Here is a 13,218-nt window from a genome sequence, read left to right on the forward strand (position 1 = left end):
CTTTTTTTCTTTTGGCCACACTGCACGGCTTGTGGGATCTTAGTTCCCCGACCAGGGATTGAACCCGCGCCAGAGGTAGGACCTGCCAACCAGTGAGACTGTCATACTGCTTCCCTCCAAGGTGAAGCACATGAGCCTGGGATACAGATTCAAAACCAAGACCCACTGAGGCCTGGGAACCCAGCTCTGAGCCTGCACTCTCCTTGAAGGCCCACAGACACATTGGATGCAGAGGCCCAAACCGGAACTTGCCACCTGACCCCAATATCTGCTTCTCCCACGATCTCCTCCACGGCTTTCCCACCTCTGCAAGAGCCAAAAGCCAAGCAGCTCGGAGCTTGCCGACGGGAGGGGACATTTGAGCCCTGGCAGATGAGAAAGGTTCCCCAGGGATTCCAGGCAGAGCACATGGCACATGCAGGGGCTCAGACGGGGGTAACAGCCTGCATCGTTGAGAGAGCAAGCAAGCAGTTTTGTTTTGTTTTTTGTTTTTGTGGTACACGGGCCTCTCACTGTTGTGGCCTCTCCCGTTGCAGAGCACAGGCTCCGGACGCGCAGGCTCAGCGGCCATGGCTCACGGGCCCAGCCGCTCCGCGGCATGTGGGATCCTCCTGGACCGGAGCACAAACCCGTGTCCCCTGCATCAGCAGGCGGACTCTCAACGACTGCGCCACCAGGGAAGCCCAAGCAAGCAGTTCTGGGAGGCTGGAGGCAGGGAGCAGACGAGGCTGGGGCGGGGAGTGGCCAAGGGGCCCTGCAGACCAGCCAAGGAGATCGGACTCTGGGGACAATGCACCCCAAGACATCCCTGTCCTAATCCCCAGAACCTGTGACTATGTCACCTCACATGGCAGAGGGGGCTTTGTAAATGTTATCAAGTTAAGGATCTTGAGATGGGGAAATGATCTTGGATTAACTGGATGGGTCCAATGTAATTGCAAGATTCTTATGAGGGGAGGCCAGAGGTTCAGAGTCAGAGAAGGAGATGTGAGGACGGACACTGAGGTCAGAGAGATGCACTTTGAAGATGGCAGAAGGGGCCACGAGCCAAGGAATGTGGGAGGCCTCTGGAAGGACACAGAGTCTCCCCTTGAGCCTCAGAAGGAACCAGCCCTGCAGACACCTCGATCTTAGCCCTGTAAGATTCACTTCTGATTTGATCTCCAGAACTAAGATAAAACAAACTTGGATAGTTTTAAGCCCCTGTTTGTGGTAATGTTACAGCAGCCATAGGACACTCACCCTGCCGGGTTCTGAGCGGGGGAGGGGCCTGGTCAGGAGCAGGTTTGCGACCATTCACTCAGTGCTGGTGAGGACGGTAAGGCTGGTGAGGCATCTCCCCCTCCATCTGCTCCCCTGCTGCCTCTGCCTACCTGAGCCCTGCCTGTACTTAGCCCCCTTCCATTGAGACCTCTCTGGAAGTCCAGCCTCATGCTGCGGGCACTGCTTACTAGGGATCAAGGGTTCCTCTGCCCGGCCTGAGATCCTGACTACTGTGCAGGCATCAGGAGGGCACAGGCTGGCTGGACGGCCCTTGGTGGCCCTGTGGGCAAAGGATGGATGGATGCATCTGGGATCAGGCTGGACCTGGGAGGGGGGCTCACATCAGCTAGTTTAGGTTTAGATATTGAGTGTGTTTTGGATTAGAATTTTCTTTTGAGTAAAAAAATGAGCAATAAGACAAACTGGTCAAAAGATCCAGCCACAGGTGGGTTTCGAATTGATTCCAATTTCTAGTTAGACTTTGTGGCCCCCAAGCAGGATAAAGCAATTGAGGCATCCTGATCTACTCCTGCTTTGGCTGCATGGGTCTGGAGAACAAACAAGCCCTGGGGAGAAGAGCCCCTTGCTCTTGATGACAGCCCTGGGGAGCTGGGTGGGGACGCCATCCGATGGATGACTGGAGACCAAGGGCGGGTCTGTAGATGACCCTGACCCCTCCACCAAGGGTGGGCTCCTGGCAAGAGACCCTCACCCGCTCATTTGTGTAATGCGTCACCAGCTGGTGCAGGGTGAGAGGAGGCAGTGCAGGGCCTGGCAAGAAGTTGAGCTCATTAAATATTGGCCACCATTGCTGTTATCCTGCCTGGTGATCCCAGGGGCCCAGCCTGAGTTTCTTCTCGACAGCATCTGCGTCCGGGGGCATCGTCCAGGTGGAGCCATTAACACTGTAAGGGCCACATCTGTGCCCCAGGGGGAATGCAGGGTTCAAGATGGTGACCTGCCCCCTGGACCAGGGCAGGGGCCTGTAGTGGGTTGAATGGCAGCTGCCCAAAAGATGTGTCCCCCTGGAACCTGTGAATGTGACCTTGTTTAAAGAAAAGGTCTCTGCAGATGTAATTAAGTGAAGGATCTTCAGATGAGGGCATCTGAGTTAAGAGACAGAAGAGAAGAAGACACAGGGAGAAGCCACACGAAGAAGGAGGCAGAGACGGGGGTGATGCAGCCACAAACCCAGAAATGCCTGGAGCTCCCAGAAGCTGGAAGAGGCAGAAAGGATCCTCCACTAGGGCCTTCAGAGGGAGCACGGCCCTGCCAACACCTTGATTTTGGATTTCTGGCCTCCTGTACTATGAGAGTTAATTTCTATTGTCTTAAGCCGCCCAATTGGTGGTCATTTGTTGCAGCCCCCGGACACTAAAGCAGGGTGCTGTCCTCTCTGTCCAGCACACCCAGGAAAAGAGTCTCCTTTCCTTTGCTTAGGGGTCTGGTGGTTGTTCTCAAGTCAATGGAGGCAAAGTGGGGTGAGGAGGGACACCATGGGCGGAATTTAACCCGCTGACCACTTTGTGGCTCCTGAACCAGCCCCAGTAGGGCAGTGTGTGGAACCCCTCTTCCCAGAGCAGGGTAACCTCAAAGGGGCAGGCAGAGAAGGTATTGCTGGCCCAGTGCAGGAGCTGAGTCCCGGGGTCCCTGGTCGGAGCCAGCTGGAGCCAGGGCCTCGACACTGCAGTAACCAGAGCAATTCATTCCATGTCTCCCTCTGGCCCAACCCTCCCCAACCCGTGACAATTAGGACACAGGCCTCCAGTCTGTCCTGGCGTCCTCCTCATCATGCTCAACCCCAGCCCGATCTTCCCACTCCAGGTAGACTCACCTTCCCGAGTTCCTAAGTGTGCCTGCCTTCCACCCACCACAGGGCCTTTGCACTGCTATTCCCTTCCCCCAGATCACTCTCCTCCCACCTGATCCCTTTATCCAGCTAAGCCTTATTCCCTTTTCAGAGGCCTCAGGACAGCAGTCTAGGACCTCCTCCTTGAACCAGTGTCCCTTGTCACAACTCTCCCATCACCACCCAGCATTCTTCTTTGGGGAGGCCATCCAGTACCCCTCCCCAGCATCCCTTGTCACAAGCTGTCCCAGTACAGTGCCTGGCATAGAGCAGGATCCCATGTTTGCGAGTGGCTGTGTGAGGAGCCCCCAGTCTCGGATGTTGCCGGCTCTGGGCCCCACCTGCATCACACTGGGCCTCACAATGCCCAGCAAAGGCAGGGCACGGGTCAGGGGTGCCCAAGAAGGCCTGATGCTCCTCACCTGCCAGCTCCTTCTCTGTGTCGGTCAGAGGCCGCGCCCTGTCCTTGCTGTTCATTCGGCCCTTGTACAGGATCCCGTCCACTCCCAGGATGTCCACCTCGGCCTGTTGGGCGGCCCGGGGCCCCGGGTAAGGGAGTGTTCACAGAGGTAGCAGGGCCTGGCTTACCCCAGGGCTGCCCACCGCCAGAGGCTGCAGCCTGACTCATGGAATCATAGTCCAACAACTCAGGGTCCCTGTAGGGGTAGATTGTCGACAAGTTACATGATTTGAAATCAAGGTTGGCATCATTTCCGGGGCCATCACCCCAGTCCTGCTGGGAGCCCAGCGAGTCCAGGCTCCCCTCCAGGGCTGCAAGGTTCTGGAGCTTCTGCAGCTGCTGCTGTTCCCCGGGGCAGGGCAGGGGGGTCAGCAGCCACTTGGAGACCCCTCCGCCCCAGAGGAGCCTCAGGTTGGGTCCGAGGGCCTGGCCAGTAGCGAGGGAAGACTGGAATTTCTTCCAGCTTCAACTTGGGTAATGCAGCCGGGCAGGCCTGGGGCCTGGTGTGTGGGTACAGACAGGCACCGTCGGGGCAGAGGGCAATTGAGACCCATGTTCTCCCAGACCTGGAGCCCTGGTCTGGCTTGTCAAATGCAGGCTCTTAACCTCTTTCTTTTTTTTTTTTTTGGCCACACTGAGCGGCATGTAGGATCTTAGTTCCCTGACCAGGGATCAAACCGGCGCCCCCTGCAGTGGAAGCGCAGAGTCTTAACCACTGGACCGCCAGGAAAGTCCCTCTTAACCTCTGATCCCAAGAGGGAGTCAGGCGAGTGAGGGTGGGGGCACCAGCCACATGGCCCCATGTCCCTCCCCTTCATGTGGCTGTGGCTGCTATTCAGCCATCACTCCCCACCTGGCCAGACGTACCCTCGGGCCTGGGGGCCTGGGAGCCAGAAGCACCCATGAAGCTGTGGGGTGTCAGGGGATGAGGGGCAGGGCTGGGGCCCAGGGAGCTAGCCGTGGGCAGAGGAAACCTGCAGGTTTAGGTGCCAGAGCCCGCCACTCACTAGCTGTGAGACCTCGGGTGGGTTGCTCAAGCTCTTTGAGCCTCGGTTTCAACTGTGAAATGGGATGATAGCAGAATGACCTCAGAGATAATGTGTAAGGATTCAACGAGGTCAGGTCTGTCACAGAGGTTGGCACAGTGCCTGCCCGGCCGCAGCAAGCCCCACAGAGGACCCAGGGTCATGAGTCACTTCTTCCAGCTGGAAGCAGGCCCATCAACCCTAGCTCACAGGGGGGTGTGAGCTTTAAATGGGGGGTGTGAGCTCCCTCCCTTAACAGTTCTTGGCCCATGACAGATGCCCAATAACCTGTCCGTTCCTCTCCCCATGAGCACCTCACGTGCCCGTCTGCAGCCCCACCACCCAGGACGGCTCCCCTGCAGACGGCTACAATGCCCCGGACAGCCTTTGCATCTTGGAACTGGAGTTTGCGTCTCTGTTGGCGCCTGGACCCCCATCTGCTCACCTCACCTGTTGCCGCTGCAGGTACTCGTAGCTGTTGGCGCTGGCCGGCCGCAGCCGCGACAGCAGGCGGGCACTGCGGATGGTGATGAGTTGCCTGTGGAGGACAAGAGCTAAGTCAGAGGCGCACGTGGCCAGCAGAGGGCCCAGCTTCCACCTCTTCCAGGAAGCTCGCCCTCAAACACAGCCTTACCTCTAGAAAGATCCACAGCATGGGGCCACCATCCTCTTCATAAATCATAAAGAACAGCTGTTCTGATAATAAAAGGAAAACCCCCGAACACGTGAGTCCTAGAAGTGGGATGCAGGTTGGAGGTTGGCAGGGGTGGGTGGAGGGGGATGGGGAATGATTGCTTATGGGCACGGGGTTTCCTTCCGGTGGGTGGAAAGGTTCTGGCACTAGATTGTCCGAGGTGGTGGCGGCACAATATTGTCAATGTACTAAATGCCCCGAACTGTTAACTTTAAAATGGTTAATTTATATTATGTGTATCTGACCTCAGTACAAGAAATAAAAATAGTAAAACATCAGCCTTCTGAGGAGCTGGAACTGTTCTACTTCTTGATCTGAGTGGTGGTTACCAAGGTGTGTACACCTGTTAAAACCCATCAAGTTGTAAAACAAACGTTTACATACTTTACTGTATGCATGTTAAGCCTCAATAAAAATTTAAAGTCATGCATGTTGTCAGCATTTTAGAAAGTATAGAAAAACACAAAGAAATCACCGTAACCACTGTAATCAAGTATTTTGATATGTGTCCTTCCAGTATTTTTCCATGTTTTTTTTTTTTTTTAACAAAAATAGGATCATAACACACATCCTACTTGTTTTTCTCATTTAAGTTACTGCAAACGTTTTTCCAGGTCATTAAACATTCTTTTGTGACTGTGCCATCCAATATGGCAGCCACTGGCCACATGTGGCTATTTAAATTAACTAGATTTATTTTTAAATTTTTATTAATTTATTTATTTTCGGCCATGCCATGTGGCATGTGGGATCTTAGTTCCCCAACCAGGAATAGAACCCGTGCCCCCTGCAGTGGAAGCACAGAGTACTAACCAATGGACCACCAGGGAATTCCCCATATTAACTAAATTTAAATAAAATTTAAAATTCAGTTTCTCTGTCTCATTAGCCATCTTTCAAGTGCTCCACAGTCAAATGTGGCCAGTGGCTACTTCACTGGACAGCACAGCTATGGAACATACCCCCCCACATCTCAGAAGGTTCTACGTAAGGCCTTCCTCTACGACTTGCCTTAATGGCTGATGTGAACGTACCGTGACTCACTCACCACTTCAGGTTGTTTCCTTTCCTCTTTTTTTGAAAAAAAAAAATATGGGGCAGGGAGGGATAAATTAGGAGTGTGGGATTAACATATACACACCACTATATATAAAACAGATAACCAACAAGGACCTACTGTATAGCACAGGGAACTCTACTCAATAACTTGTAATAACCTATAAAGGAAAATAATCTGAAAAAGTGTGTGTGTGTATATATATATATATATATATATATATATATCTGAATCACTTTGCTGTACACCTGAAACTAACACAACATTGTAAATCAACTACACTTCAATAAAAATATTATAAATAATGCTGCGATTTTGAAGGAAAAATTCTGGCTGTATCTCCCAACATGGCCAGGTGTGGGGTGGTGAGCTTCATGGGTCACCAGGAACAGCCTAGCAGCGCAGAGGCCATGGGCACTGCAAGATCCTAGGTGTGTCCACACAGTGGGATATTATTCAGCCATAAAATGGAATGAATCACTGACACAGGCTACAATGCAAATGAACCTTGAAAACATCATGCTCAGTGAAAGAAGCCAGACACACAAGGCCACATATTGTATGATTCCATTTATACGAAACGTCTAGAACAGGCCGATCCGTAGAGAGAGTGAGTAGATTGGTGGTTGTCAGGGGCTGGGGGAGGGGAATGGGAGTAAGTGCTGACGGGTCAGGATTTCCTGGGGGAGATGGAAATATTTTTGAATTAGAGGTGAATGTGCACTAAATCCCACTGAACTGTTCACTTTAAAATGGTTGATTTTATAAGTGAATTTCACCTTGATAAATAAACAAAAGTATTAGACTATAAAAATATGTGCAAGGAAGTCCCACAAAGTTCAGCTTTTCCCCAGAGTTTCCTTTCATCCTTTTCCTTTTGGAGTTGACCCTGCCCCTGGACACAGCAGGCACCAGACAGGGCTGGTGAAGGGAGGGATGCTAGCACCTTGCCCAGGTCGGAGGCTAATGAAATGATGTGTATAGAACGGTGTACACGGATGTACACGTCACAGATGATCCCCGGCGGTACTCACGGGCTGGTCATCATCTTCACAGGCCGGTGGCCGGAGATACATTTCACCTACTCAAACAGTTTCCTGGAAGACACCCAGCTCCGTCAGCTGCTGCGCCAAGCCAGGCCCTACAAGGCCACGCCTGCCCCAGGCAGTGCTTGCGGCGGAGGCTGCAGGTCCATCTGTGCCTCAGGGCCAGGGCTTCCCCCACATCCTACACCCACTGGCCCAGCCCCTGCGCTCAGCTCAGCTCTACTGGCCCCTGCTGACCCCCATGTGCGGCCACTTGGGGCAGCAGCAGGCGTAAAAGCGTGTTTAGTTTCTCTCCTTGCCCCAAACACAAAGGAGGTCTTTAAAACCAGGGAAAGCTACTCTTCACCGTGGACATTTGGGAGCATGAGGGGTGATCTGAGGACAGGAGCCCCCCCAGGAACATCAAGTCCCTCTGCCTGGAGCTCTGTCTGGAGGGGGTGGGGGCCTGGCTCTAGTCCCAGATCTGCCCAGGTTCCCTCTGGGGAGCCCCTTCCCTCTCTGAGCCTAGGTTTCTTCACATGAGCACCTGGAGCCCCCTCTGCACTCAAGGGCAGGCCTGCCCACCTCTGAGCCCCTGGGTGCTCGCAGCCCCATCGCCCAACCCAGCAGCTGGGAAGCCCCGCCCCCTCTCTCTGGGTCCACAGGTCTGAAATCCTTCCTCCCAGAGTTCAGAATCCACTGGGATGCCCCTCTTGTTTCCTCTCTGGAAAGAGAGACTCCTAGCCTCTGGGAGCTGCACCCCTATCCGGGAGAGGCTCACTTCCTAAAGCCGGCAGCACTGTCGGGGTCAAACCAGAAGCCTTCAATCAGCAGCTTCCTGACTACTTTCCAGACCTCATCCATGTCTTTCTTCAGATCGTCCAAATCACTGGGAACCAGCTGTGAACAGCCAAAGGAAGAAAAGAGACTTTAGTCAATTAATTCACACTCTGCCTTGCTCCAGAAAAGGATTTGCAGCAACTTGCAAAGTTATGTAGAGTGTAACAAGATTAATCAAGAAAAGTGAAGTGGTGAAGGAAAGGGAAAATGACAACGCTTGGGTTAAGGCTCAGACCCGTAATGCATGCTCTTCCTGGAGGGGAGCTGCAAAGTGAGCTTCCCGGCAGCCAAGGCAAGGAAACACCATCAGTTACTGCCTCCAAAAGACAAACCAACCCCACTGCTATTCTGAGTGCAGGCCCGAGAAACATTCTCCTGATGGTTCCAAGACACCTGACCTTCACGCATTCAACACCTATTTAATGAGTGTAAAGTGTATATTCAACGGCTTTTAGTACATTCACAGAGCTGTGCAACCATCACCACAATCAGTTTTAAAATGTTTTCATCATCGCAAAAGAAATCTCATACCCCTTAGCAGTCACCTTTCTTTTCATCCCAAACCCCCAGGCGTAGGCAACCACTAATCTACTTTGTGTCTCTATGGATTTGTCTATTTGTCTTTCTGTCTCTATGGATTTGTCTATATGTCTATTCTGGACACTCCAGATAAATGGAACCACACAATCTGTGTCCTTTTGTGTCTGGGTTCTTTCATTCAGCATCATGTTTTCAAGGTTCATCCATGTTGTAGTGTGTAGCTGTACTTCATTCCTTTTTATGGCTGAATAATGTTCATTATATGGATATACCACATTGTGTTTATCCATTTATCTGTTGATGGACATTTGGGTTGTTTCCACCTTTTAGCTATTGTGGAAAATGCTGCTGTGAACATTGGTGTGCAAGTTTTTTTTGTGGGCTGTTTTCATTTCTCTTGGGTATCTACCTAGGAGTGGGAGTGCTGGGTCGTATGGCGACTCTATGCCTAACTTTTAAGAAACTGCCAGACTCTTTTCCATGGCGGGAATTTTGAATTTTTAAAGTGTTCCTTCCAGTGCCCAGATTTTGGTCCCTAAACACCATTCCCCCCAAAGGCACCAAGACTCCACAGAGAAATGGCTGATTCAGGTCTGAGGAAGGGAATGTAGAAGATGAGCCTGGAACATCTTGTCATAAGAAAGCAGGACAGCTATCCAAGACACAGGGTCACGTCAAGGGGCTCAGGGGTCAGCTTGCAAGCCTAAGATGAGACCATGTGAGCGACAAAACAGTAACTTAACTGATTGAACAAAGTGAATATTTAAAAACTCATGATTCATAGTGACACCCACAAAAAAGAAAAAAAATAGAAACCCTCATTTGCCGCCATGTATGGGAGGTGGCTACCGCACCAATATTTTACCCTGAAAACCGGTAATTAAAGGAAATAATTCACCATTATCTGTCTTTCCTGCAAGAACCCTATTTCAGGGTTATCAGCTCAAGTTGATGAGGGAAAGCTCTTCTTTACAGATTTCTAGCTGATATAGAAGCAATGCTAGGATTAGGAAAATCACCATTTTGTAACCCTTAATGAAATAATGGGTTCAGGCAACAATCCTTAACTTAGGAGGAAACTATCAATACCAGGAGAATGGCCAACGAGGCAATGGCCATTCCCAGAGTGACAGAGAGTCACCCCCAAATTACTTGTTGCTTATAAGGGGAGAATATACGTTTACACTGGTGGTATCAGCTGGGCTAGCACCGCTGGGCCCTGACGAATCTTCACTCCGGAAGGGATCACCTGCCAGCATCGACTTACCTGCTAATCAAACACTACAGGAAGTGCATGGCATACCAAGAAGATTCTTTTCCCCAACATTCTAAACTTAAAAAAACTCAAAAAAAATTATTTATTTTTGGCTGCGTTGGGTCTTAGTTGCAGCATGAGGGATCTTTTGTTGCAGGGCATGGGCTCTTCGTTGTGGCATGCGGACTTCTCTGTAGTTGTGGCACATGGGCTCCAGAGCACACGGGCTCTGTAGCTGCGGCACGTGAGCTCTCTAGTTGTGGCATGCAGGCTCAGTATTTGTGGCACACAGGCTTAGTTGCCCCGTGGCATGTGGGACCTTAGTTCCCAGACCAGGGATTGAACCCACGTCCCCTGCATTGGAAGGCGGATTCTTAACCAGTGGACCACCAGGGAAGTTCCTCAAAAACTTTTTTTTTAATTTATTTATTTTATTTATCTATTTTTGGCTGCATTGGGTCTTCGTTGCTGCGCACGGGCTTTCTCTAGTTGTGGCAAGGGGGGGCTACTCTTTGTTGTGGTGCGCGGGCCTCTCATTGCGGTGGCTTCTCTTGTTGTGGAGCACGGGCTCTAGCCACGCAGGCTTCAGTAGCTGTGGCTCGCGGGCTCTAGAGCGCAGGCTCAGTAGTTGTGGCACACGGGCTTAGTTGCTCCGCGGCACATGGGATCTTCCTGGACCAGGGATCAAACCCGTGTCCCCTGCATTGGCAGGTGGATTCTTAACTACTGTGCCACCAGGGAAGCCCCCCCTCAAAAACTTTTAAACCTACAGAAAAGTTGCAAGAATAGTCCAAAGGACACTCCTATATCCACTGAAATTCACCAATTTTTAACATTTTGTCATGTTTTCTTTTTCTATACATATGTATGTGTGTTTTTGTTTTTTTCTGAGCCATTTGAGAGTTAATTGCAGACATCACTATATATCACCCCCACAAAAACTTAAACACAGAATTACCATACGACCCAGCAATTCCACTCCTGGGTATCTACCCAAAGTAGCTGAAAACAGGTGTTCAAACAGAAATTTGTATGTGAATGCTCATAGCAGCATTATTCAAAAGGTGGAAATAACCCAAGTGTCCATCAACAAAGAACAAACAAACAAAATGTGGTCTATCCATTTGACGGAATATTATTCAGCCTAGAAAGAAATGAAGTTCTGGGACTTCCCTGGTGGTCCAGTGGTTAAGACTCTGCCTTCCAATGCAGGGGGCACAGGTTCAATCCCTGACTGGAAAACTAAGATCCCACACGCCATGCAGTGTGGCCAAAAAAATTAAAAAAAGAAAAGAAAAGAAAAGAAGTTCTGGTTCATGTTACAACATGAATAAACCTTGAAAACATGATGCTGAGTGCAAGAAGCCAGACACAAAAGGTCACATACTGTGATTCATTTATATGAAATGTCCAAAATAGGGTAATCCAGAGACAGAGAGTAGATTAGTGGTTGCCAGGGGCTGGGGGAGGGGGGAATGAGGAGTGACTGCTTGATGGACCTGGGGTTTCCTTTAGGGGGATGGAAATGCTCTGGAACTAGATAGAAATGGTGCCCACACAACATTGTGAATTTAACAAATGCCACAGAATTAGTCACTTTATAATAGTTAATGGTTAATTTTATGTCGTGTGAATTTTACCACAATTAAAATACACAATGAAAAGAAGAGCAATGAGGATAGGATCATTTCAACCAACAAACAACAAAAAAGCTTTCAATCAGGAAAAAAATTCAGACACATAGAGAGGAGAAAAGACTAGAATCATGAACCCTGATATACCCACCATGTAGATTTAATCATTATTAACATGTTGCTACATTTGCCTTTTTTTCTTTGTTTCTTTTCTTTTTTTTTTCCATGCCATGCAGCTTGTGGGATCTTAGTTCCCCAACCAGGGATCGAACCCGTGCCCCCTGCAGTGGAAGCACAGACTCCTAACCACTGGACTGCCAGGGAATTGATGGAGTGTTTTTTTAAAAAGTTACAGAAATCATAACATTTCACTCAAATATTTTAGTTAATTTTCTTACATGCCTGCAATACCATTATCCCATCTAACATAATGAGCAGTCATTCTTGACGTTGATCTAATTCCCAGCCCATTTTCAGAGTTGGAGCAACTGAACCAGGAAACAAAGTAAGTCTCCTCGTGTGTTGCATTTGGTTGTTGTGCGCCTTGAGACTCTCTTAATCTAGAACAGTCTCTGTCCTACTTTTTTTCACCCTGCCATTGAATTATGGAAGAAAAACAGGTCAGTTGTTCTGTAGATAACTGAGTTACCCCGGCTGTAATCCTGCATTGATTTGTATGATTTCTATGACAAGTGTGTTCCATATCTGTTTTGCTTATCGTCATATCCTCGCTAACCAGCATCAGAGGTACCCAATAGGTGGATGATGAGTGAATAAATCCTCATTTTACAGATGAAAAAACTGAGGCTCGAAGAGGTTCTATAACTCAAGGCATACTGCCAATCATGGTGGGGCTGCAACTCGGACCCAGAGCTGCCTGATTCTAAACCCAAGCTCTTTTGTCCTCACCAGCCACCCCAGCTGCAGTAACCACACAACACTGAAATGGCTGGCCTGACTGTTCCTGTCTCTCTATTGGATGGTACACATTAAGGCTATGACTTCTTATCAACATTTCCCCAGGGTCTGGCTCAACACAGGTGATCATTAAATGATGAATAAACGAATGACCAGCAGGACACCCCCTCTGCCCGCCATGTCCCTTTGCTTGCGTTATGGTGGTCAGCCTCCAAGATGCTCCGCAACTATACCTCTTGGTATTCACACCCCCATATGGTCCCCTCTCGCACTGAACAGGGCTGACCTGTGTAACCAACAGGATACTACAGAAATGATGGAGTGTGACTTCTGTGGCTAAGTCATCAAAGATGTTGCAGCTTCTGTCTTGCTCTCTTGGACCATGTGCTCTGGGTGGCCCACTGGCTGCCATGTTGTGAGGCCAGTCAAGCAGCCCCAAGGAGGATCCGTGTGATAAGGAAGTGAGGAGTCTTGCCCACAGCCATGTGAAGGCGCCATCTTGGAAGCAGCTCTTCCAGCTCCAGTCAAGCCTTCATATGACAGCAGCCCTGGATGACATCCTGACTACAGCCTCGTGGGAGACCCTGAGCTACTCAGCTAAGCTGTTCCCAAATTCTTAACCCTCAGAAACTCTGAACGTTTGCTGTCTTAAGGGACT

At 50.0% G+C, this 13,218-nt stretch overlaps 1 protein-coding gene across 1 annotated transcript in view; it reads right to left on the reverse strand.

The window, feature by feature from the left end:
- C15H16orf96 (chromosome 15 C16orf96 homolog) overlaps positions 1–13,218 on the reverse strand; it is a 48,181-nt gene that overhangs the window by 5,453 nt on the left and 29,510 nt on the right. The window contains 5 exon segments of the mRNA XM_089896227.1: positions 3,535–3,637; positions 3,732–3,922; positions 5,044–5,135; positions 7,383–7,445; positions 8,155–8,273. Of these exon segments, the coding sequence (XP_089752353.1) occupies positions 3,535–3,637; positions 3,732–3,922; positions 5,044–5,135; positions 7,383–7,445; positions 8,155–8,273 (568 nt within the window).

This window comes from Delphinapterus leucas, chromosome 15, assembly GCF_059928025.1.
Source record: "Delphinapterus leucas isolate spDelLeu-1000000601 "Yukka" chromosome 15, BTC_Dleu_Yukka2, whole genome shotgun sequence".
Classification (NCBI taxonomy): Eukaryota; Metazoa; Chordata; class Mammalia; order Artiodactyla; family Monodontidae; genus Delphinapterus; species Delphinapterus leucas.